This window comes from Natrix helvetica, assembly GCF_964273705.1.
Source record: "Natrix helvetica genome assembly, chromosome: W".
Lineage (NCBI taxonomy): Eukaryota > Metazoa > Chordata > Lepidosauria > Squamata > Natricidae > Natrix > Natrix helvetica.
In genome coordinates, this window is record NC_138555.1 from 49,269,108 (window position 1) to 49,295,089 (window position 25,982).

General features: G+C 44.7%; 1 protein-coding gene across 5 annotated transcripts in view; it reads left to right on the forward strand.

The window, feature by feature from the left end:
* The window catches only part of LOC309400333 (serine/threonine-protein kinase BRSK2-like), a gene marked incomplete at its 5' end in the record, with an annotated part of 234,862 nt that extends 209,665 nt beyond the window's left edge, over window positions 1-25,197 (forward strand). For 4 of the 5 annotated variants that reach the window (XM_081968749.1, XM_081968753.1, XM_081968751.1 and 1 more), the window contains 2 exons: window positions 22,213-22,302; window positions 23,497-25,197. In XM_081968749.1, coding sequence (XP_081824875.1) covers window positions 22,213-22,302; window positions 23,497-23,681 — 275 coding nt within the window. In that variant the 3' untranslated portion in view covers window positions 23,682-25,197. Of the gene's footprint in view, window positions 1-1,567; window positions 1,699-22,212; window positions 22,303-23,496 lie in introns of all 5 variants that reach the window. The other variant, XM_081968750.1, reaches the window with a different exon arrangement.
* Window positions 25,198-25,982: the final 785 nt, after the last annotated feature.

Here is a 25,982-nt window from a genome sequence, read left to right on the forward strand (position 1 = left end):
TAGTCCAATCTTCCACTGCCATGCTGGCAGTTCCACCCATCCAGTTCTGGTCAGGTGCAGAGGTGCAAAGACAAAACATGACCTTGCATTCTAGAAAGGAATTTTATTTTGACTACGTAGCATTTAACTCAGTGGTAGATTCCGGATCCCATTGCAACTGGTACGGTGCAATGGGGCCCGGCATCCACCACATGAATGCACGCAACTTACCACCTGCAACACCTCCGTGACACTCCAACTGCTTGGCGGAACGTCGCACAGACTCCGTACGCTCCGTGTGCGTGCGCGTAAGCCCCAAAGAGTTCAAATACTGGTAAGGAGCGCGGGCGGGCGGGTGGACCCTCTGGAGCACCATACCGGAACAGAACCTGGTGCTCCCAGCAGGCACTCGTACGCCCGTACCGGGGCATACTGGTTGTAACTCACCACTGATTTAACTCCATACCATCCCCCCTCCCATTTTCCCACAATAGAAATGGCATAGTAGAATAATAGAAAGTGTGGCAGGCCAAAGATCCAAAAGGGAATATGGCTGCAAGCCTGACAGGTGGCTGCTCCTCGAAAAAAAAACAGCTCCCTGAAAAGGGAATAATGGAGGGGTTAACATAGCAGAATTAACCACCTCTCCCCCTCCCCAGGGGGACCCTTTGGCTTATCGGGAAACGTATCATGGAATTGTTTTACTAACTTATCAGCTTTTAGGTTCCAGCTTTTCACCCAAGTAGCTTCAGACAAGGTGTACCCCTTCCAATGCACTAACTATTGTAAGCGACCCCTATATAGCCTGGAGTCTAAGATGTGTTTCCCCTTCTATCACTACAGGAGTGGGGGGAGGCTGGGGGGACGGTCTTATACTGGACCCAATTACTGGCTTCAATAAGCTACAATGAAATACTGGGTAAATTTTCCCTAGAATTCTGGGTACACTGAGTTGAACTGTAACTGGGTTAATTAACTTCACTATTGGGAATGGACCTAGAAAATTTGGGCCAAATTTCTTGCTAGGCATTCTTAATCTTATGTATTTGGTAGATACGAAAAGTTTGTCCCCCACACGAAAGGGGGGTTGGAGCCAGTGGTGTTTATCAGCTTGCTTCTTGTATGCTTCTGCCGCTTCCACTAGAGCTTTTTTTCGTATTTTCCCATCCTTTCTTTAGCGTGTCCATCCCTTCAGTCAGAGACATGGAGGAGGGAGGTTCCCTAGGCAGCTCAGGCATGGGAACAAATTCCATGCCACTGGTAATTTGGAAAGGAGTTAATCCAGTGCTGCTGTGGACTGCATTGTTGTGCGCTACTTCAGCGAAGGGTAGCAAGTCCGACCAGTTGTCTTGCTGATAGTCTACGTAACACCGGATGTATTGTTCCACCATCACATTGGCCCTCTCCGCTGCGCCATTCGTGCTTGGATGAAACGCTGAGCTCAGTCCGTGTGTGGACCCAATGGACCTCAGGAACTCTCTCCAGAACTTACCGGTGAACTGAACTCCATGATCTGAAATGATCCTCCTGGGCACTCTGTGTAGGTGGTAAATGTGTTTCACAACCATTTTCGCTAATTTCTTTGCAGACGGCAATCCTGAACAAGTGATGAAATGCGCCTGCTTGGAAAACAAATCAATAACTGTCCAGATTACTCTATTCCCGCTGCTGTCTGGGAGCTCGACGATGAAGTCCATTGCGATCTCTTCCCATGGTCGGGTAAGGCTGGCCACCCGTTGTAGTAGTCCAGGGGGCTTCCCTGGCCGTATTTTCATCGTCGCGCAAGTAGCACAGCTTTTTACATAATCTTCCACTTCCAATTTCATCTTTGGCCACCAAAATTGGCACCTGGCGAGGTGGAGCATTTTTAGGAATCCAAAGTGGCCTCCTAGTTTCGCATCATGGCTTCACTGTAGAACCTCCAACCTCAACCCGCGGGGACATAAAGTTTGGATCCCTTCCAGGCTAAGCCATCTTTCATCATTAGGATGTCCTTGTTATTGTTGAGCCACAGGTCTGCTGGGAGCACCGATTTCATCGCTGTTGTCAGCTTATCCTGGCTTCAGGTGGTGACTTGGGCCACCTTTTGGTGGGAAGAAGAAAGGATGAGGTGAACCACTTCTTCCTTCTTACTGTCGTACTGCGGTTTTCTTTTTTTTTTTCTTTTTAAACAAAGTTTTATTGGTTTTTAGGAAATATAAAGGAAAAGGGTGATGGAAAAGGTTACAAATTTTGGCAGTTGCAATATGTGGCAGGTGTCCCCTCCCCCCATACTCATGGTATACATTTAAACAAAATTCAGTACAAAATAACAATATTTAGTCAGCATATAAATTCATATAGTAGTTTCAATCAATTTATATCAAGCAGATTTTCTTGTTCATTTTTGTGATCTGAGTTTCCTTGGTATTGCCCCTTCTCCCCCCGCCAGCAGAGCTCCGGCCCCTCCCGTGTCCTGTATGTCTGTTGTAAGGTCATCTGGTTTATATAGGAGTGCTTTGTTTTTTTCCATAAAGGCCTGAGCCTCTATGGTTGTGTTGATTCTAATTCTTGTATCCTCCCAGAATATTAGCATACCTTCAGGCATCAGCCATCTGAACCACACCCCCTTCTGGTAAAGTTTCTTCGCTTATTAAGAATATTTTTTTCTTTTCTCCCTCACTTTCTTGGGGATCTGTTTCAGAATGGTTATTTCTCTATCTTGGTATTTCAAAACTTGCCCCCTTTGTGCACTCAGAATTTCATCTCTTGTAGTCTTTCTGAGAAACTTAATGTGTACTTCCCTGGGTACATTGTGTGTTCTAGCATATGCTGAATTTACTCTATAAACCAGGTCTAATTCTCACCCCATCTGTTGCTTCTCTTTCTGAATGTATTCAGCCAAAATGTTTGTCATAATGTCCCTTAAATCTTCATCATCTGTCTCAACCACATTTTGAAATCTAAGAAAAAAAGACATTCTTTCAAACTCTGTTTTCATCTGGTGGATCTCAAGTTCTTTGTTCCCCTTCTGCACCCCTTCCATCTCCCCCCTCATCTCAGCCGTCCCCCCCTCCAAAAGATCCAGTCTCTGTGAATTTTTACTGGTCTGGTCCTGGTTCTCTTTAAGCTCTTCTTTCATCTGCTTCAGTTGACTTTTTATCTCCTCTTGTCCCTTTAAAATTTGTTGAAACATTTGTTGAAAGTCCGTCTCAGTAGTTTTAGGCTGCATCAGGGATGTTATCGTTGATTGTGTACTGGGACTGGATGTTGCAGATGTCGGGGCAGAGGAAGCAAAGCCCGGCTTCCTAGGGGGTGGTTTTTTAGGTGGCATTGTATGAGCAATAAAGAGTCCAAAGTCAATACAGAGAGAGATCAATCAGGGAGAGGAAACCGCCAAGAGAGTTCGGGAGACTAAAGGTCCAGGCAGAAGGAGATTTTTCTGGCGAGTAATAAATCCTTACTCCAGGGAATCCAAACCAACAAGAGATTTGTCTGAGTCACACAGAGACAAAGACAGGAAGCCTGAAGTTCTGTAGGTGGAGTCAATTTTCACTGTTTATAAAGACAACGGAAGTGTGCCATCTTGCCCTGCCAGCTTCGGGGTTAAGAGGCATAACAAAAAGTTTTCAAAGTTCCAAAAGTTTTCAGATCATCATTTCGTTTATAAGGTTATAGTCCAAAATTAGCCTTTGCTATGAGCGTGGAATCATTGATTGGCTCTCTCCCTCCTCCTCCTCCAGGGCTGAGAGCAAAAACAGTTTACAGCCGCCTGTCCGAGGGGGGGGGAAATCCCCCTCCCTCCAGCCGCGCTTCTCCAAACCAAGTTGAAAACAGTTTTAAGTATAGCTGGCAGTAAAAGCAAACAAAGGAATGGGGAGAAGTTTCCGCCTCACCGCACAGCAACCGCGTCCTTCGGATTGCTCATTCTTCCAGCAGCCTCCTCACGAAGGCGCCGGAGCGCCTCCCCATCATGCTTCCCGGTGCCTAGGGCGATGTGCCCCCCCCCCCAGCCGCTGCCGACTCAGGGGATCCCCCGCGGTGCCGCCCCTTCGGCAGGAGCCTCTACGGGGCGTCCTGTGCCCCCCAAGGAGTGAGGGGTCCACCAGGAAAGCGCGGGGCGAGCAAAGCCTGCCCATCGCGATCAGCCGCCGGAACCGGCGTACTGCGGTTTTCTTGACAAGGCATCCACCAACAAGTTCTTCACTGCAGGGATGTGTTTCAGTTCGAACGTGAACCTTTGGAACTATTGTGCCCAGCAAACTTGCTTTGGGGACAGTCTTCAATAAGTTTTGAGAGCTTCAAGGTTTTTATGGTCAGTCCAGAGCTCAAACGGCACATTCCCCCCTTCCAGGAAATGTCTCCAAGTGAGCAGGGTCCACCTGATCTCATACGCTTCTTTCTCCCAAATGGCCCACCTCCTTTCAGTAGTGGTGAGTTTTTTGGAGAGGTAAGTGCATGGCAAGAGGTGCCCTACTTTGTTCTTTTCCAGTAGCACTGTCGCTACAGCTACATCGCTGGCATCCATTTGGATTATGAATTGTCATTCTGGGTCGGTGTGTTGCAGTATGAGCTGTTGGGCAAAGAGCCGTTTTAATTTCTCAAAGGCCTTTTGACAGTCCATTGTCCACTTTAGGGGTTGGTTTGCTTTTGGCTTTGTCAGGGAAGGCCCCGTTTTTAATAGTTCAATCAATGGACGGGCAATCTCCCCGAAAGCCGGAATGAACTTCCTGTAGAAATTGGCAAATCCAAGAAAGCTCTGTAGTTGTCTGCAAGTACTCGGAGGTTTCCAGTCTAACACAGCTTTCACTTTTCCTGGATCCATTTCTATCCCCTCATTGGAGATGTAATAACCCAAGTAATCTAGTGAGGTTTTGTGGAACTCACACTTCAACAACTTTGCATATAGCTTGGCGGCTAGAAGTTTTTCCAGGACTTGCCGTACCAGCTTCACATGTTCTTCCAGGGTTTCAGAGAAGATCAAGATGTCATTGAGATAAACGAGCACTCCGCAGTACAGGTGCTCATGTAGCACCTCATTTATGTACTGCATGAAGATTGCGGGTGCTCCTTGTAGCCCAAATGACATGACTTTGAATTGAAAGCTGCCAAGGGGGCAGTCAAAAGCGGTCTTCCATTCATCTCCCTCTCTCATTCGTATGCGGTAATATGCCTCTCTCAAGTTCAGCTTGGTGAACACCTAGCCTTTAGCCAAGTTGTTCAACATATCTTTCATGAGGGGGAGGGGATAGGTGCTCTTCACACATACTGCGTTCAAGGCTCGCAGATCAATACAGAGATGAACAACGGCGTCTTTTTTTTCTCTGAAGAGCACTGGGGCCGCTACTTTCGACTTTGCTGGATCAATAAAGCCCCACTTCAAATTGGTGTGGATGTACTTCCTCAATTCAACCATCTCCTTGGTAGTCATGGAGTACATTTTTGGTTTGGTAGGGTAGCCCCAGGGTTTAATTCTATTGAGCAATCTGAGGGGGAAGATAGTTGCAATCTTCTTCACTGAACACCCCCACCAAGTCCCAGAAGTCTTTTGGTACTTTTTGGATCCCTGGGGGTTTTGCGTCTGCTGCAGGTGCTGCAGGTTCTGGGTGGTCTGGGCTATTGGGTTCAATCATCCCTGGGTGACCCTTTGGCTCCACCGGTGGTAGGGGCCCAAAGCCGACAATCAATTTCCTAACGCTGTCCTCCCACTTTATTGTAGGCACCCACTTGTCCAGCCATGCAAGCGCCAAGATAATTGATTCCTGCATTCTTGGAGCTACGATGAATCTGAGGAATTTATAGTGGCGGCCTATCTGTAACTTTACCAATTTGGTAAATTCGTGTGGCTGGGGGGGGGGGGGCAATTAGCATTCCATCCACCTGCTCAAACCAAATGGGATGGGCTAGGGGTCTTGTGTGTATGCCGAGTTGCTCCACAATCAACATGCTGATTAAGCATCGGGTGCAGCCAGTGCAGCCAGTGTCCACAATTGCCCCAACTTCCCCCTTCACCCCCATTTCAGGCACTTGGAGTTTGGATTTGATGGTAAAGTGGTGGATGGGTGCACTCACCATTGGGTCGCCTTCAGTATTCTCCTCCGAGGTGGAAGGGGGTTTCCCAATGGTCGGACTCTCTGTCTCCTTAGGTTGGGGATCATGCTTCTCAGGTTGTTGTACCAGACGACTCTTTTCTGGTGGCTTTCAGGGTTTTTTCTTTGTTGCGCTGGCGGGTGGTGTGTGCACTTGTGGGACTGGGGCTGGAGCCAGGCATTCTGATGCTCTGTGGCCAAGCTGACCACATCAGTAGCATTTTATTGCCCCCCCCCCCAAGGGAATGGGGGTAGAGGCTTCTCAGCTTGCTGCGTATGCATTCGGTGGCCCAAAGGCCTTCTAGCAGGTTTTCCTGCTGCAGGCTTTCGATGAGGATGAAGATTGTGGTCCAGTATGATTGCAGTGGTGTACCAATTCTGGATTTGTTTTGGGACCCCCCCACCCCTTATGATGCAAGCTTGCCTCAGTTCTGGATCTAAGGTGTTTTTGAACGTGTGGACCAGGAATCTTTCTGGCCAGTCTCTTAGTCTTCCAGATGTTCTCCTGAACTCTCAAACTAACTCCTTCACGGGACGACCAGCCTGTCGCAATCCCTGGATCTGCTCTTCTGCTTCCACGTGTTGGGCCACATTGCTAAATCGGGTGCACATCAGTTGGATGAACCCGGTTGCATAGTCTAGCTCAGGAGCTGCCTCCTCATGGAGCTCCACTATCCACTGTGCAGCCTCCCCGTCATTCATCCCTGCAACTATTTCTTGAATCAATTCTCTGTCGGAAGGGTATTGTGCTCCAACCTGATCAATGTATTGTGGTCCAACCTAAATCAACCTAGACTCTATTCAAGTAAGCTAGCTTCTCTGGGGTCCCATCAAACGTTGCCCGGAACTGTGGGGATGTGGGAGCTGGTGGGACTGGTGGTTGAATTTGAGCGGGCCATTGGCCGGCTGCTTGGGGTGGTAGGGCCTCTTGTTGAGCCGCTCTCAGTGGCGGAGGTTGGGCAAAAGCCTGTTGAGGCATTGCTGGTGGGGCTGGAACTGGTGGGGGGGGCAGTCACTGGGGCTGCCCCGGGCCACTTATCTGAAATGATGTCATCTGCTGAGGAGGGGCAGGCACCCATTGGTATTGGGCCCATCCATGACCCGGGAAGAAAGCCCACCCCGGTGGTGCTTGATTCACAGGTTGCAGCCCAAGCATTGGTGGCTGGCTAAGGGGAGATGTGCCCCAGGCCCCTTTCTGCTGGCTGGATTGAATTCCCCATTTCGGTGGAGGGCCTGTCTGTGCTCTGGGCAGGAGGGACGCTGATGTTGGCTTTGCTCCAGCGGCAAGGGGTTGGGTCGACTCACTGGTTGCTGTGTGGAAGCAGCCAAGATATCCCACTCCTGTGCGTTGCAGAATCTCTGCTGGGGAAGGAGAACGTGGGCTGGGCCAGGGTCTACTTAGGTGGTCCTGAGCTAAAGAGGGTGTTGTTTCCACTCACGTTTATCCATCCGAATTGGCCTGGGAGGCCAGTCAAAGAATGACTACGTGAGGGTGGCTGGGATCTCTATTCATCAGATCTGCTAGCCGGTGTCTGCTCTGACCTCCTCCAGTCGTGTGTCGAAGCTTCCCTGGCACACCCCTGTCTCTCCAGCAGAAAATCCTTAGAGGTGATAAATCCCAAAGCTTTGTCTCGCAGAGCTAACTCCATCTGTGAGGGAGGCCTAGGGGTCAGTTCCTTGTGCCTGGCCCCCAGCTGGCACTCCCTTCCTGCGGCCTCCGCCACCTCTGCCACCTTGACTACAGCTTTAGAAGGCACATAAATTGTCTTGACATAGATAGGTGATCCATCATCTGTGGCCTTCTCTGCAGCTTTCTTTTCTTCCTCCATCTTCACTGAAATTTTGCACTGCCCAGGGTTGGGTTAGTACTGGGACTCAGTACCCCTAACAGCTTCCCAATTCTGGCATAGCTGATTAAGGCAGATTCGGGTTAATGTTAGGGTTCCAAATAGCATCCAAAATTAAATCAGAGTCCAAGGCAAAGTATTGCTCAAAGTTCCAATTTATTAAGAGAGCCATGTTGGCACATCTGGGAAAACCCGAATCTGAAAGCTTCCTGGTTTTCCCCACCCAGTTGAAAGTTCAGGATATTGCCCCCACACCCACAAGTCCATCACATAGTCCAATCTTCCACTGCGATGCTGGCAGTTCCACCCATCCAGTTCTAGTCAGGTGTAGAGGTGTAGAGACAAAGGATGACCTTGGGCTTCTAGGAATGAATTTTATTTTGGCTACATAGCAATTAACTCCATACTGTCCCCCACTCCCATTTTCCCACAATAGAAATGACATAGTAGAATAATAGAAAGTGTGACAGGCCAAAGATCCAAAGGGGAATATGGCTGCAAGCCTGACAGCTTGGCCACTCTGAAGCAATGCAAGAGACTCCTGTCCCAAAGGTGCTTTTTCAAGAGGCAACTGGACTTTCTGGAAACCATGAAAGCCCAGTTGCCTCTTGAAAAAAGCACCTTTGGAACAACCATGACCTGGATGAATGAAGAATCCACATAGACAAGAAACTCCTGTGCTCAGTGAACTGACAAAGCACCCAGGATAAGCAATCATTAGGTCCATTTGCACCACTTAAAGATACCAGCTGGTCTCACTCGCCTCACAAGATATCCTAAGGAAATCATCCAGATTTAAGGAAAAATCACATGCCCCCAGAAAGGCAGTAAAAAAATCAGACAGAATGCCAAGCTTGCATCCTGCCTGTCAGCCATTTCTTCTATGGCTATGCCAACCCTTCTGTAAATAGCTGTTCAAGCCCCAGGAACAAAGCTTAATCCAGAGGCACTGTCTCAAAACACTTGCCGAACCTTCATCTGCAACTCTATCACCTCTAAACAATCATGTTCTATACGGGCTAGTTCATCTCATTCTGAGCTCAGAAACCGGGCAGGGTTTCTTTCTCCCAGAGCTAAGACACCTTTCACTATTCCAGAATAAACATTCACAAAGAGATGAAAAGGTTTCTCTAACTTGGGGAGGATCTCAATAACTTATTTTTCAATGCTTCCTTTTCAAATGTAATACTTATTCCAAATTCAGTATTCCAGTCTCAGGGATGTATAGCATATAACTTTCAATTTTGTCTGATCCATTTTCAATTACCGTATTTTTCAGACGCACCTTTTTCCCTCAAAAAAGAGGCTGAAAATCTGGGTGTGTCTTATACACTGAATACAGCATTTTTTGCTTCCTGAAGCCCCACCCCCTTTGCAAAAATGGCCATGCATAGCCTTTAGGAGGCTTCCAGAGTGCTCCTGGGGGCCAGGAAGGGCAAAAAGGAGCGAAAAACAGGCTGTTCCCCACCCCCAGCCCCCAGGAGCACTCTATAAGCCTCCTAAAGGCTATGCATGCCCCCTTTTTTTGACAAAAAACGGGTCTGTTTTTGCAAAAAAACGGGTCTGTTTTTGCAAAAAAATGGACTGTTTTTTGCTCGTTTCCCCCCCCCCCCCAGCCCCCAGGAGCACTCTACAAGCCTCCTAAAGGCTATGAATGCCCTTTTTTAAAACAAAAAATAATAATAATAATAATAAGTTTGAATTTATTAGCCGCTCCCTTTCCAAGTAGGACTCGGGGCGGCGTACAATGGGGCATATAAAACATAGAGAATATACAAAAACACATAGGCATACATACAAAACATACATACGCATACACGGACACGGACTCGGAGGAGGTAACAATTTACATCATATAGATAATTAAAAAACCAGCATTAAAATACCCCAATTGTAAGAACCCAATATACAATTAAAATTTAACGTTTAAAATACAATTTAAAAACAGTTAGGAGGAATAAGAAAGATTACGATTGAGCCAGGCCAGATAATTGAAAGAGGTGGGTCTTCAGCTGTACACGGAAGGAGCGGAGATCGGAAGTAATCCTGATGTCACGGGGGAGGTCATTCCACAGGGCTGGGCCCATCACAGAGAAGGCTCTGCTCCTGGGTGTCGCCCCCCGGCACTGTTTGGCGGACGGCACCCGGAGAAGTCCCTCTCTGTGTGAGCGAATTGGTCGTAGGGATGTGTGGGGCAGGATGCGATCCTGCATATAACTAGGCCCTGTGCCATGAAGCGCTTTAAAGATCATAATCAAAACCTTGAAACGCACTCGGTAGACCACAGGAAGCCAGTGCAGCTCGCGCAGGAGAGGTGTTACAGGGGAGTATCTAGTCCTCCCCATAATCACCCGCGCGGCCGCATTCTGGACCAACTGTAGTCTCCGAGTGCATCTCAAGGGAAGCCCCATGTAGAGAGCATTGCAGTAGTCCAGGCGAGACGTCACTAGCGCATGGGTGACTGTGCGTAGGGCATCCCGGTCCAATAAGGGGCGCAATTGGCGCATCAGGCGAACCTGATGGAACGCCCCCCTCGCCACAGCTGTCACATGGTCATCCATGGACAGCCGGGCATCTAGGAGGACGCCCAAATTGCGCACCTGTTCCATGGGGGCTAGTTGGACGCCCCCAATGGCCAGAGATGGAAGCACCTCATTGAACCGGGAGGCCGGAAGCCACAGCCACTCCGTCTTGGAAGGGTTGAGTTTTAGTCGGTTGCCATCCATCCAGACCCGTACGGCCTCCAGACACCGGGACATCATTTCGACGGCCTCATTGGGGTGGTTCGGGGTGGAAATGTATAGCTGAGTATCATCAGCATACAGATGATATCCCACCCCAAAACCACGGATGATCTCGCCCAGCGGTTTCATATATGTGTTGAACAGGAGAGGCGAGAGCACCGATCCCTGTGGCACTCCACATGTGAGTGACCTCCGGGTCGAACTCTGCTCCCCTGCCAACACACAAATGGGCCCGTTTTCACGAAAGGTCTGCAGAGTGCAAAAACTTTTTTAAAAAATTTGCCTCTTCAAAATCTTATACTCGTCTTATACTCTGGTGCGTCTTATACTCTGAAAAATATGGTAAGGCTTTTTCAAATTTTTGAACAGGGAATGTTTTCCCTTGAACCCCTGAAAAAAATGAAAATGAAATTTAATTTGTTAGCCGCACCCTCTCCAAAAGGACTCGGGGCGGCGTACAATAAAGCACATACAATATACATATATATACAATACATATACAAATACAAATAGACACATACAAATATGAAATATGAACTTTATCCTTGAAGAGTCTCACACTAACTGGTATAATACTTAAGGAAGTACGAGAGGCTACAGTGTCTACCGTGTTTCCCCAAAAAGATGACCTACCATTTTTGAAGCTTTTTGCTTGCAAAAAGCTGCCCTAAATACCAATCATTAGATTAGAAATACCTGCAAGCCGGAGTTACAAATCAGACAGGGTGCCAGAGCACCTTCAAAAATTAAAATAGTTAAAATGCAATGATAACTATCAGCAGCCAACACTTGCTCATAAAGTGAAACACTTTAGCAGAGAAGTCATTTAAGCTCTCCAGAAAGTGGGTGGGCATATTTGGGCTTCAAAATGATGAGCTAAAGAGACAAATTAACAAATTATATAGGGAACCCAGGTTCAAGTCTCTGCCCTCCCACATTTGTCAGGCACAGCTGGCCTCACTCACCTCACAAGATATGCTAAGGAAATCCATCCAGATTTAAGGAAAGTTCACATGCCCCCCCCCCCCCCCCGGAAAGGCAGTAAAAAAAAACCAGTGCCAAGCTTGCATCCTGCCTCTTGGACTTACACCCCAACAGGACAGTGCCAGGAACCACTAAAGCAGTGAAGGAAGCCCCCCTCCCCAGATAGAAAAGAAATCATGAGGCAGGAAATAATTCAAACACAATACAAATAATTACAAATCACAACAGTTTAAATCCTTTAAAAACTAAAACACAAGCCTTGTCTGGCTCATTGCCAGAGCTCACACCCCAGGCAAGCTCAAGTGTAAACACTTGAGATAAGCCTAGCTACAAAGAAAGCAATTGGCACTAGAATGTAGCAAAAGAGCAAACACAGTAGCTGTTGCTTGTTAAACCAATTTTCAGAACAAATAGACGCAGGAACTAGCCAGATTTCTCAACCCAGTTTCTTTTCAGGAACAGAGATTAACCTTTTTCCTTCCAAACAAAGCTGAATAGGGAAAATTATCCCATCAATAAACACAGGATTAAACCAGGGGTGGGTTGCTGCTGGCATTACAAGCACTTTGCATGGACAGATTTTAAAAAATAATAGACTGCTAACAGTAGAGGGCCTTACACTTACTTTTAGAATGGCACACATTCCTGTGGTATGAGAAACAGGTAGCACATCAATATTTTCAGAGACACTTTATATATATATTAGAAATATGGAATAAATTCAAGAGGAAAAATTACAGCAAGGTTCCGATTTGGCTATCAACATTAGAAGTGTTAGTGCACCCAAATTTTATCAACCAGGGAAAACAGGTCACCTATAAAGATATAATAGACAAAGAAGGGAGGTTAAGATCAAGGCAAGAGCTAAAAGAGCAAAGGATAGAATTGGAATGGTGGTCCTATCTTCAAATCCAATCATGTTACTCGAAAGATATGAAAGAGTGGGGCATTAATAGGGAGCTGATGGCAATAGATAAGATCGTTTTGGGGACAAATGATAAATGGATAAAGAAGATTTACAAATTTTTATTGGAATATAAGATGGAAGAAGAGCAGGTTAAGGAGACAATGGTAGCCGGGGCAATAAATTTTGGCTATAATATACATCTGGATAAATGGCAAGAACTATGGGAAAGGAATTGGAAAATAACATTGTCCATACCGTATAAAGAAAACCTATATAAAATGTTTTATAGGTGGTATCTCCCACCCGCGAGAATAGCCAAAATGTTTAGAAATTTAGTGCCAATTTGTTGGAAATGTGGTTATGAATCAGGCACGTACTACCATATGTGGTCGTCGTGCCAAAAAACAAAAGAATATTGGCAGAAAATTCAAAGGTGGCTGATAGAGATAACCGAAGAGGAAATAGAATTCAAATCAGAACTATTTCTTTTGGGAATCATAAATGATAAACATAACAAGGGGGTAATCTACTTAACAATACATATTATAACGGCAGCAAGAATGGTCTTTGGAAATTTCACAAGAAGAGGAAGTAATTAGGAAAATTCTGATTTGTGCTGAAATAGATAAATTGATGTGGGAATTGAAGAATAAAGACGAATCAGAATATTATAAGATCTGGGATAAATTTTATCGATGGTTGGAACAAAAAAGGAAAGCCCCAAAATAAGCAATGACTAAGATTTATAGAATGGAGATTAGAATTAAGTATGAAACTATACCAGTGAAAATATATAAGATAAGAACAAAGCAACATGGTTGGAAATACAATATTTTTATGTTTGTAAATATTGAATAGACCAATTGTAAATAAGCATAGTGTTACAATGTAATAAAGGTTAACCGAGAGGCAGTTTCTGTAAGCAGGGCAATAAAGATTAGGCTAGAAACACCAGAATGTTTCCTTCCTGCCTTCCTTACAGGATTAGCCCTGTAAAGTGGGAAAAACCAAAAGATTTCTTCCAACCACTGGTTCTCTGAACTGCTTAGAAAGTTAACAACTGGTTCTAGCCAATAGGTGCCAACCGGCTGAATCCCACCACTGACCTTCTCAAACATCGAGGTTTTTAAGAAGAGCCATTTGTCCAGATTTTGATTACCATGATACAAAAAAGATGTTGATACTCTAGAAAGAATATAGGGAAGTGCAACAAAGATGATTAAGGGACTGTAGGCTAAAACATACAATGAATGGTTGAAGGAACTGAGTATGTCTAGTCTGAAAAAGATAAGGATGAGGAGTGACTGGATAGCAGCCTTCCAATATATGAAGGGTTGTCAAATATTGACAGAAGAGGGAGTTGACCTATTCTCCAAAGCACTTGAAAGCAGGACAAGAAGTAAAGGATGAAAATTTATTAAAGAAAGATCCAAGCTAGAACTAAAGAGAAATTTCCTCACAATGGAACAACTTGCCTCCAGAACTTCTGGGTGCTCTATCAGTGGAGGTTTTTAAAAAGAGATTGAACAACCATTTCTCTGGAATGGTATAGGGTCTCCTGCTTGACCAGGGGGTTGAACTAGAAGACCTCCAAGGTCCCTTCCAACTCTGTTGTTCTGTTCTGTTCTGTAAAGATTCATTTTCCTAACTGTTCTGAAAGTAGTGTAATCCATAATCCTGAAGTACATTGTATAGGTACTGTACACAATTCTGCAAGAATCTGAATTTTCAAGTCCCCAGACCTCATTTACATAGCACAGACAATGGTCTTTTCCCACCATTGAACTTGAGTTGAAGTCTACTTTTAGACCCTGTTTTCTGGAATCTATTCCATTGCTGTTCTTACTTCTTTTCTTCAATAAAATTTTTATTTTTTTATATTCTTTATACATATCAATGTGTAAATGGTGTGGTAACTGGGTAACATACATTTCAGTACACATAAACATAGTTTTATTATTCTAAATATTACATTTCATTTCCATTATTTCATATTATTTATACATGCCTTTTACTATCACCCTTCATTTCTAAACCTTCTTTCTGTCCTTTTGTATATCTTAACATATTAATATATAATTACTATTATTCCCCTATATTTTCTGTCCCTATTTTAACTTTTTCCCCCTTTGATATCGCTATAATATTCAAACACACGTTTTCCACTTATTGTGTTATTCATATTTCCTTAGTTAAATAAAAGTTCCATCCTTCATTCTTCCATTATTCAATATCTCCTTATGCATTTTTAGTATCAATCATGATCATTTATATATTTAGGGTATTTCTATTCATTTCTTTCCAGTTCTTCAATTCATATAATTATACTATTAATACACATATTTAGATTAATATATATTTATATATTACCCTAATCGCCCATTGTTAAGTTCTAACCTTCCACTTGTCAGCGTTCCAAATATCATGCAGAATTAAATCATTTTCCAAGGCAAAGTTATCCTTAAAGCTCCAATTTAATAAGACAGACATGTTGGCATTATGCTATGAAATTTCAACTCTATTTTACATCCTGTGGGTTCACCCAGTTGAAAGTTCATATCTTTCCCCACACCCCATAATTTATCACATGTTCCAATCATCATCTTCCACGCTGGCATCTACACCCCTCTGCTTCCGGTCAGGTGTCGAGGTGCGGAGACAAAAGATGACCTTGGCTTCTATAAAAGAAGGACAACATACATGCCACAATCCTACTCCTTTCAATTCCCCCCTCCCAACTACTACACTATTGAAACACATAGGAAATTATAAGAAAGTGTGGCAGGCCAAAGATTCTTAAAGGAACCTCTGCAGGCCTGACAGGCGGCCTCTCTCCAAAAACCCCACGTTATCTGCAAAAGAAGTAAAAGTATACATTACTATACACATTTAACCACCTCTGCCTCCCCCAGGGGGACCCTTTGGCTTATCAGGGAACTTCTCATGGAATTGTTTCACTAATTTATCCGCTTTCAAATCCCAACTCTTCACCCACGTAGCTTCGGTCAAAGGGTGTCCCTTCCAATGCACTAAATATTGTAAGCGACCTCTATACAGCCTGGAATCTAATATTTTTTTCACCTCATAATGTATTTCCCCTTCTACCACCACGGGAGGAGGTGGTGCTTGGGTGGATGGCCTTATGCTAGACCCCCTTACTGGCTTCAATAAGCTACAATGGAATACCGGGTAAATATGCCCTAGGAGTCTGGGTAGGCTGAGTCGAACTGTAACTGGGTTAATTATCTTTTCTATTGGGAAAGGACCTAGAAATTTTGGACCTAATTTCTTACTAGGCATCCTTAACCTTATGTATTTAGTAGACACAAAAACTTTGTCCCCCACTCGAAAGGGGGGTTGTAGGGAGCAATATTTATCAGCTTGCTTCTTGTAGGCTTCTGCCGCATCTGCTAGGGCCTTTTTCGTATTCTCCCATCCTTTCTTTAGTCCCTCCAGCCATTCCTTTAGAGACATGGAGGAGGGGGGTTCTTTAGGTAGTTCAGGCATGGGAACGAATTCCATGCCACTGGTAATCTGGAAAGGAGTTAATCCTGTACTGCTGTGGACCGCATTATTATATGCTACTTCGGCGAAGGGTAGTAAGTCCGACCAATTGTCTTGCTGATAGTCCACATAACACCGGATGTACTGTTCCACCATCGCATTGGCCCTCTCTGCTGCCCCATTTGTGCTGGGATGAAATGCTGAGCTGAGTCCCTGCGTGGACCCGATCGATTTTAGGAATTCTCTCCAGAACTTGGCGGTGAATTGAACTCCGCGATCTGAAATGATCCTTTTTGGAACCCCATGTAGGCGATAAATGTGTTTCACAAACATTTTTGCTAATTTCTTTGCGGATGGTAGGCCTGAACAAGCGATAAAGTGTGCTTGCTTGGAAAACAAATCAATAACTGTCCAGATTACTCTATTACCCTTGCTATCTGGAAGCTCGACGATGAAGTCCATTGCTATCTCTTCCCATGGTCTGCTAGGGTTGGCTACTTGTTGTAGTAGTCCAGGAGGCTTTCCTGGCCGGGTTTTCATTGTGGCACAAGTAGCACAGATTTTTACATAATCTTCCACCTCCGACCTCATCTTTGGCCACCAAAATTGACGTCTAGTGAGGTGGAGAGTTTTCAGGAATCCGAAATGACCTCCTAGTTTCGCATCATAACTCTGCTGTAGTACTTGCAGTCTCATCTCTGCAGTGACGTACAGTTTGGATCCCTTCCAGGCTACGCCATCATTCATTGTTAGGATGTCCTTGTTGTTGTTGAACCATGGGTCTGTCTGGAGGGCCGCTTTCAGTTCGGTTTTCAGCTTATTTATTTATTTATTTTATTTTATTCGATTTATCAGTCGCGCCCTCTCCGCGAAGGGACTCGGGGCGACGAGTGGTGACTTGAGCTGCCTTTTGGTGGGAAGGAGATATGATGGGGTGGACAACTTCTTCCTCTTTACTGTCAAACTGGGGTTTTCTCGACAGCGCATCTGCTAAGAAGTTCTTTCCTGCGGGGATGTGTTTTATTTCAAATTGGAACCTTTGGAAATATTGGGCCCAACGAACTTGTTTAGGGGATAACTTCCGATGGGCAAGGAGAGCTTTGAGGTTTTTATGATCAGTCCATACCTCGAACGGTATATCCTCCCCTTCCAGGAGATTTCTCCAGGTGAGCATGCTCCATCTGATCGCGAATGCCTCCTTCTCCCAAATGGGCCTCCTTCTTTCCGTAGTGGTGAGTTTCTTGGAGATGTAAGCGCAAGGTAAGAGGTGGCCTTTTTTATTCTTTTGCAGTAGCACCGCGGCTATCGCATCATCACTGGCATCTGTTTGGATTATGAAAGGTCGCTCTGGATCGGGGTGTTGCGATATGGGTTCTTGGGCAAAGAGCCGTTTTAATTTCTCAAAAGCCTATTGACAATCCATTGTCCATTTTAACGGTTGGTTTGCTTTCGGTTTAGTTGGGGAAGGCCCCGTTTTTAAGAGTTCGATCAATGGTAGGGCAATTTCAGCGAATGTCGGAATAAACTGCCTATAGAAGTTTGCAAATCCAAGGAAGCTTTGTAATTGTTTGCGAGTGCTTGGAGGTTTCCAATCTAACACCGCTTTAACTTTTCCTGGATCCATTTCTACTCCTTCATTGGAGATACGATACCCCAGGTAATCTAGCGAGGTCTTGTGGAACTCACACTTTGACAACTTTGCGTACAGTTTGGCAGCCAGAAGTTTTTTCAGGACTTGCCGTACCAGTTTCACATGTTCTTCCAGGGTCTCAGAGAAGATCAAGATGTCATCTAAATAGACGAGTACTCCACGGTACAGGTGGTCGTGCAGCACTTCATTTATGTACTGCATGAATACTGCGGGTGCTCCTTGTAGAACAAAAGGCATGACTTTATATTGGAAGCTGCCCAGAGGAGTGTTAAAAGCGGTCTTCCACTCATCCCCTTTCCGGATTCGTATACGGTAATACGCCTCTCTCAAGTCCAGCTTGGTGAAAATCTTGCCTTTAGCCAAGTGGTTCAACATATCTTTCATGAGAGGCAGGGGATAGGTATTCTTTTCGCATACCACATTTAAAGCTCGTAAGTCCACACAGAGGCGAACTCCCCCATCCTTCTTTTCTCTGAAAAGCACTGGGGCCGCTACTTTCGATTTGGCTGGTTCAATAAAGCCTCTTTTCAAATTGGTGTCAATGTACTTCCTCAATTCTATCATCTCCTTAGGAGTCATAGAGTACATTTTTGGCTTTGGTAAGGTTACCCCATGTTTGAACTCTATTGCACAGTCTGTGGGGCGGTGAGGTGGAAGGTGGTTTCCGTCTTCCTCACTGAACACCTCCGCCAGATCCCAATAACTCTTTGGAACTCGTTGGATACCCGGAGGTTTAGTGTCTGCTGCGGTTGCCGCAGGTTCCGGATGGTCTGGGCTGTTGGGTTCCAACGTTCCTGGGTGCCCTTTTGGCTCCACTGGTGGCAGTGGCCCGCAGCCGATAGTCAGTTTTCTAACACCGTCCTCCCACTTTATTGTAGGTGCCCACTTCTCCAGCCATGCAAGCCCCAATATAATAGCTTCCTGCATTCTTGGAGCTACAATGAATCTGAGGAATTCATAGTGGCGCCCTATCACCAACTTTACCAACTCGGTAACTTTAGTGGCTGGGGCCCCTCCAATCAGTGTTCCATCCACTTGCTCGAACCGAATGGGATGGGCTAGGGGTCTTGTACGTATGCCTAGTTGCTCCACAATCGACATCCTGATTAAGCATCGGGTGCAACCGGTGTCCACAACTGCCCCAACTTCCCCTTCCACTCCAGTTTCTGGCACTTGGAGTTTGCCTTTTATTTGAAAGGGGCGGATGGGTGCACTAACCATTGGGTCGTCTTCAGCATTTCCCTCCTCGGAGGCCTCCCCCTTGGTAGGACTCTTTGTCACCTTAAGTTGGGGATCCTTTTCTGGAGGTTGTTGGCCCAGAAGGCTCCTCTGTGGTAGCTTCTGGATCCTTCCCTTTATTGCTCTGGCAGTTGGTGCACACGGTTGTGATATTGGGGCTGGAGCCAAGCACTTTGACGCTCTGTGGCCAAATTGATAGCAACGCTGGCATTCTATTGGCTTCCCCTAGGGACAGAACCTAGTTGCATTTCTAGCCTTTGGAACTGCCTCATCACATTGTTCTGTTACCCATCCTGCAGTAATCCCCTCATTCACCTCTTCTTCCACTTTTGAGAACTCTTCTCTGTAGGAAGGTGGGGCAAGAATCTGTTGGGCATTTGCAGGGGAGACTAGAACTGGTGGGGAGGTCAATCCCTCAGTTGGACACTGCCCAGTTATCTGCCATGGTGCCATCTGCTGAGGGAGGGCAGGTGCCCACTGGCATTTCTCCCATCCATGACCTGGGGTTAAGACCCATCCCGGGGTTGCCTGCTTCACAGGTTGCAGCTCGACCAATGATGGCTGGCTAGGGGGGGTTATGTGCCAAGGACCCTCCTGCTGGCTTGGAGGAGTTATGGGCCAAGTAGGTGCCCTCTGTTGGCTTGGAGCATTTTCCCATGCTGATGGCAAAGGAGGTGGCCAGTGGCATCTCATCCATCCAAACTCTGGGAAGAAAACCCAATCTGGTTTTGCTTCATTTACTGGTTGCAACCCAATTTGTGGTGGCTGGCAAGTGAAAGAAGCTGGCCAATTTCTTTCTTGCTGCCAAGGTTGAAATTCCCATTTTGAAAGGGAATCTGTCTCCCACTTAGTTGCTGGGTAATAAGTCATTTCATTTATTGCCGTTTGGAAGGAGTAATTATCTCCATTCAAGTCGTCCAGCTCATTGCAGCTTTTACTAGTGAAGGGGGGGGGGGGGAGATTGACTCACGTTTGGGTGAAGAAGTCGGTCTGAGAGGCCCCTCCAGCCATCCCCCTCCGGCTGTGCGTGCATCTTCCCAGAGGCTATACAAGAGAAAATTTCCTCCCACGCAAATTCTTTTGCACTTCGGAAGAACTTCAGAGAAGCAATTCATCATTTGCTTCTTTATCTTAATTGTTGACTGATATTTTACGCTGATGTGGTCAGCGTTGGGAGATCAGTACCCCTCACCAGCCCCCCCCCCCCCGTACGATGGGGGGGGGGGTTGGTGTTTTATTTTAAAGGGAGAGTTGAAATAATGTCAGCGTTCCAAATATCATGCAGAATTAAATCATTTTCCAAGGCAAAGTTATCCTTAAAGCTCCAATTTAATAAGACAGACATGTTGGCATTATGCTATGGAATTTCAACTCTATTTTACATCCTGTGGGTTCACCCAGTTGAAAGTTCATATCTTTCCCCACACCCCATAATTAATCACATGTTCCAATCATCATCTTCCACGCTGGCATCTACACCCCTCTGCTTCCGGTCAGGTGTCGAGGTGCGGAGACAAAAGATGACCTTGGCTTCTATAAAAGAATGACAACATACATTCCACAATCCTACTCCTTTCCATTCCCCCCTCCCAACTACTACACTATTGAAACACAGGAAATTATAAGAAAGTGTGGCAGGCCAAAGATTCTTAAAGGAACCTCTGCAGGCCTGACACCACTGTTGTTCATATTTTTATACATATTCATTCAAAATCTATTTTTCCAATTCTTCATATCCATTTATATTAAAATATCCTGATATCTATCACACTGCTAAAATAATTGTCCAACCTATATCATTCTAATATTAATACACATTATTGAAATATATTCATAAAAATATTCTTTTACTCTATTTTCCCTTATCCTTCATCTCTTACCCGCACCCGAACCTTTAGTCTTATTTTCTTTTTAGTTTTCCACCCATATTTGTCCCTTAAGTCTTTTATTCCCTCTATTTGACTATGCAATCTAACTTTTCTTCCCAACTCTACCCTTTCCCACTGTCTAATTCCAAAACTATCCATTCCACCTCCTATCTCTTTTCCCCAGTTCTCTTCCTGTTTCTCCAATTTCCTTTTTACGTCTTTTACATTATTTCCCTCCTTTTTTAGTTCCTTAATCACTATTTATTTTGGCAACATCTCCTCCTTGTTATCTTCTTTTTGCCGATTTCTTTCTGCTTTCCCCTCTATTTCATCTGGTAGCTTCATTCTTTCTTCCATGTCCTGATCCTTGTCCATTATTCTTTGGATTAAATTTCCCAATTTTTGGTCTATACGATCAAATATTTTCTCAATGTTTTGAAAAAGCTCCATTCTGTTTAGGTTCTCCTTACTTCCATCTTATGTTGCGTCTGTGTTTAGTCAATCTCTTTTTTAGTCCAATGTCCAGAGTTCATTAATTCAAAAAGCCAAACTTCCAAGTCACAATTTTAAATGTCTCAATAGTCTGTCCAAACAATTTAAATTCACCAGGAGGTTATCCATGCCTCTTCAAATTACTTTATATGTACAATACTATTCAATGATGTTTAGTGGCTCTTAACTGAAGTCCCTAGTTAATAATCAAATCTCTAGTGGTCTTAGAGTAGGTCTGTGTCTAACAGATATTTCCAGTCTTTTTGAATAGTTATTTCCAAGCTTGTATATTTCCCTTTTCATCGGCAGATGGCAGTCTCGCTTCTGTCTGCTTCAACCTCTCTGCGATATTATTAACAGTTCCAATTCCAATTATTTTTAAATTATAAATACAATAATTGAGCAATGTTTGTAAAGAGGAATTTGGGACATTAATTCCAGCATTTTAAAATGCTCTCAATACCACAAATTTTAGCTTTGAGGAACCAAGTTTCTATTTATTAATTAAAAAGCATTTTTTCCTTCTTCAATTCTCCAGTATTTTTCCTGTGTGCCCATTCACAGCTTTAACAAATAGCTTTAAATATGTTTCCCCCTTGGATTTCTGTGGTCAACTTCCAATAAAAAGTATTTTCTCACCCAGATCACACTCCATTCGCTTTTTCCACTTCAGCACAGTCTTGGGTATTCAGGCTCTCCCCGGCTTCAGATGAGGGGCTTTCCAAGTCAGGGAGGAGAGATGCGGTTCTACTCTACCTGCCAGGCAGTCCCCCTTTACTTCACCACCCCTTCAGGGTGGCTATGGTCTGAAATTGGACCCTTCGACAAGGAGAGGTCGGAGCTGACCACAGAGCTTGCGGATCAAGCTTCCGAAGGTGCCGGAAGTACAACTGGAAGTCCCATTGCTGTTCCTACTTCTGCCTCTCTAGGTCCCAGCCGTCAGTTTAAGCGAGTTGTGGAAACGATTCAGGCACAACTACTCAGCACACATGACCAGCCTTCTGTGCAAGCCCTTGCAGGTAGGTGTTATTGTACATCATTGTTTTGTATTCATACAAATACTTGACTGTTCCTGCTTGTTTTTGCAAAACTTAGGTGAATTTCTAAGGCTGTGCAGAGGATTCAAAAGGACAATTTGCAAAGCATGTTGGTGCAAATGGAGTACTCCTCTCTGAGGTGTTGAGGCAACTGCATCATGTGGAACACTCACTGCAGCTGCTTTAATAGTGTTCCTGAGTTATTTTTGTGTTTGCTTGTATGTATATATGTAAGTGTGTCCATACACTATTGCTTCACTTCACTTCACTGGCATCGTGTTGGGTGTGTTGACTTTTCTGGGCATTTGCATGCCTCTGGGACAATCTGAGAAGATTATTGATGTTTAATGATGCAACCTTCCCAAGATGCTTTACAAAATGTCTTTTGAATGCTTTGCCTTAAAATATATTATCTAGGACAGGGGTGTCAAATTTGCGTTGTCACGGCAGCGTCACGTGATGTATCGGGACTTTTTCCCCCTTTGCTAAACTGGGTGTGGGTGTGGCCAGCGTGTGATGCATCAGGCCCGCGGGCTGCAAGTTTGACAGCCCTGATCTAGAATCACTTACCGTCTTGGTGAAAAGCTATCTATGTAGTTACTAATAGCACTAAATGGATGGTACATTATCCATTTATCCATCCATTCATTTACTCATCCATGCATCCATCTTTAAAAGGAACATACTGTGAGAGTCTACCAGTGGATGTTAATATATCTGGTATTTATGATAGTTATGTGAAGCCTCCAGATCCAAAGGACTTGCAAACACATGTTGGGGACATGCAAACACATGTTGGGGAAGCAAAATAGGGAAGACTGCTTGCCTGGAGAATCTGCCTGGAGAAAGAACAAGAGCTTTTCAGTTGATTTCTTTGACTACTGGGATGCTGAACTGATCTTTTTCCGATCCAGCATCTTCTGCCTCTACTCTTTGGTCCTGGAATGTTTTCAGCCACAATATATATATATGGACTCTGCAAGTGTGCATTTCCTTTAACAAATGGACCTGGGTACCACTTTGAAATCAGCTGTCTTGGAATATCAGTAGAGGACAGAAAGAAGATGAGGCCCATTTCTGAAATTGGTGTAGAGGCCTATTTCTGGACACTTGGTGTTGTGAGAGGATGTTTGGTGGTGAAATTAACCTAATCTTTGATCTTCCTTCAACATTTAGATGAAAAGAATGGGCAGCAGCTCCATTTCCTAGGCACACCAACCCACAGCTGCCAGCCATCTCGCCGCTCTGAATCAGACATCCCAACTGAACAACATCGACATGGCTCCAAGGACAAGAAGCTCATCTCCTCTAATGGAACTCAAGTCCAGCAACCACAAACTCAGTCCCCACAGCAGCCATGATATATGGAACAGGAGAGCAGCACGTGGGTGGCGGGGGGAAGCAGCTGAAAGAAGCCACCTCCAGCCCCTTGGAAATACCTAAAGCCACCCCTAATGGATAGGAGGAGCCAACCAGCTCCATGGATGGGTCAAGGCCCACCAGGGACACAAGGGACAGGGTGGGAAGGTGGAGATTGGTCCAGATTTAATGACCCTACCTCACTCTGGGGCAGAAAGTGGCCATGTTGAGAGAGGTTCATACTGTGAACTTGTAAATAGCTAATGAAGAACACAAAACAGAACAAATCCACAAAAGAACAAGAGGTGGACGGGAAAACACAACATGGAACTGAAAACAAAGACAATGGACTGAAGGGGGGGAGGAAAACACACATGAGAAGAGAAACCGGTCAGGAGCCGGTGGGGGTGAGGGATTTAATCTGATTCCTTTAATAGGATGGTGAGGGTCTTTATTTTCTTGAACCCTTTCAGACTCCCTCCTCACTTTCTTGCCTTGAGACTTATTTTTCTCCCCCCTGCTTTTTCTTCTGTAGCATTTACAGTATCATGGTGGCATTAAGCTAAAATTATGAGACAGAGCTAGTAGGAAGGTGTCCTGTGTAGGAGAGACATTAAAAGTTTCCATTCCCATTCCTTTTTCTTCTTTTTGAATTTTTCCATCTTATGTAACTGGTCAATGTTTTAAAAACATTTTCATGAGTTGTGGTGAAAATATTTACCAGAATTCTAATAAACATTTTGCTACAATACAAACTTTTGAAAAATTCTCCCCTAAATCTGTATTTTTTAAAAATGAGCCAAATCTAAATGTGGAATGTGGAATCAAAGTAGAAATTCAGGATCCAGAAGTCCAGACTACGTTGTGCTTATACCAGAGGTGGGTTGCTACTGGTTCGCACCGGTTCAGGCAAAGCAGTAGTGGACATTGGGACTGGGTCATTGAACTGGTAGGGATGGCCGGCTGGCCACATCCCTAAACCGGTTCCCTGGTCACCCATGCTGTTGTCGGCATGTTTTTTACTCATTTTATAATGTTCTGTGCATGCGCAGAAGAATTGACAGGCAACTGTGCATGCGCAAGCAATGCACGGCGGGGGCACACACAAGCAAAGCAAGCAGCACGTGAAGCGAACCGGAAGTAACACTGGCAGCAACCCACCCCTGGCTTATACTATAGTCATAGTATACTTACTGGCAGCTGGCATTTTGGAAATGTTGCTCAAAAGAGAAATGGGAAAAGTAAGTAAGCAAATAAAGAAATAAAAATGCCAAATGCCAAGAATTACCTAAAGCTTCAATAATAAATACAGTACAGTTTCAAATGGCAATTTTTGGAAAATCAGCAAATGTAACCTGTGCATGGCCAGGAATAGTCAATAGCATTAAAAAACAGCCATCTGAGTTTGCAAAACAATTGTGGCACAGTATAGTTATATTCTCCATTCTTAGTCCAACTTGGGTTCTGAACTAATGTGAATGATCTTTATTCCAATTAAATGGATTTGGGGAACTTTCAGATTTGGTTTTTATTGTGCACTTCCCCTGCTTCGTATCACAGCTCTTTCAGGTCATTGGCAGATTTTAAATTGTGTCTGCATTAAGGACAAATGGATATTTTAAGAGAGGAATTCTTTTTTCCTCCCAGTTGTCCCTGAACTTATAAAAGAAACATGAGTATATTTCAGAACAACCCATCCTATTCTGGTTTTGCCTGTGTCCTTCTACTGCCAAAATCAGGGGGGTTTAAAAGCATTTCTATAATCTCTGCTGGCTGGCAATATTTCAACGAATTGAATATACCCATTGATCTCAGGTTCTCCTTGGCTCTGTCTCATGTAATTTTAGCAGCCCTGACAGAATTAATTAACTCTTAAATGGGCTATATACAATCCAACTCCTTTCCTAAGGCCTCTGTCCTTTTTGCAAAGGGCCCGTCCCATCACCCCCCCCCCCCCCAAGGCAGTCCGTGTATGTGTGTAGCGAGAGTGCATGAGTGAACTGGTAGTAAAAAAAATTGTAAATCCACCACTGGTGTGTAAGTGTGTCTGTCTGTGTGTGTGCGTGTGTGAGAGAGAGAGAGAGAGAGAGAAGCTGAGAAGGAAATAATGGTCAGTAGAGCGTACCGTGTTATTGATCAAAGATAGCAGGAATGGGGGTGTTGGAAGAAATGTCCATCTGGGTTCAGTTCCAAGTGGGGAGAAAGACACTGGAAACACGGAGGCTGTTTGGAAAGATGGTCTAATTGTGGACAGGACCACATGGGTTTTTTGGGTCCTGGGAAAAGGAGCACATGGAAGAGAG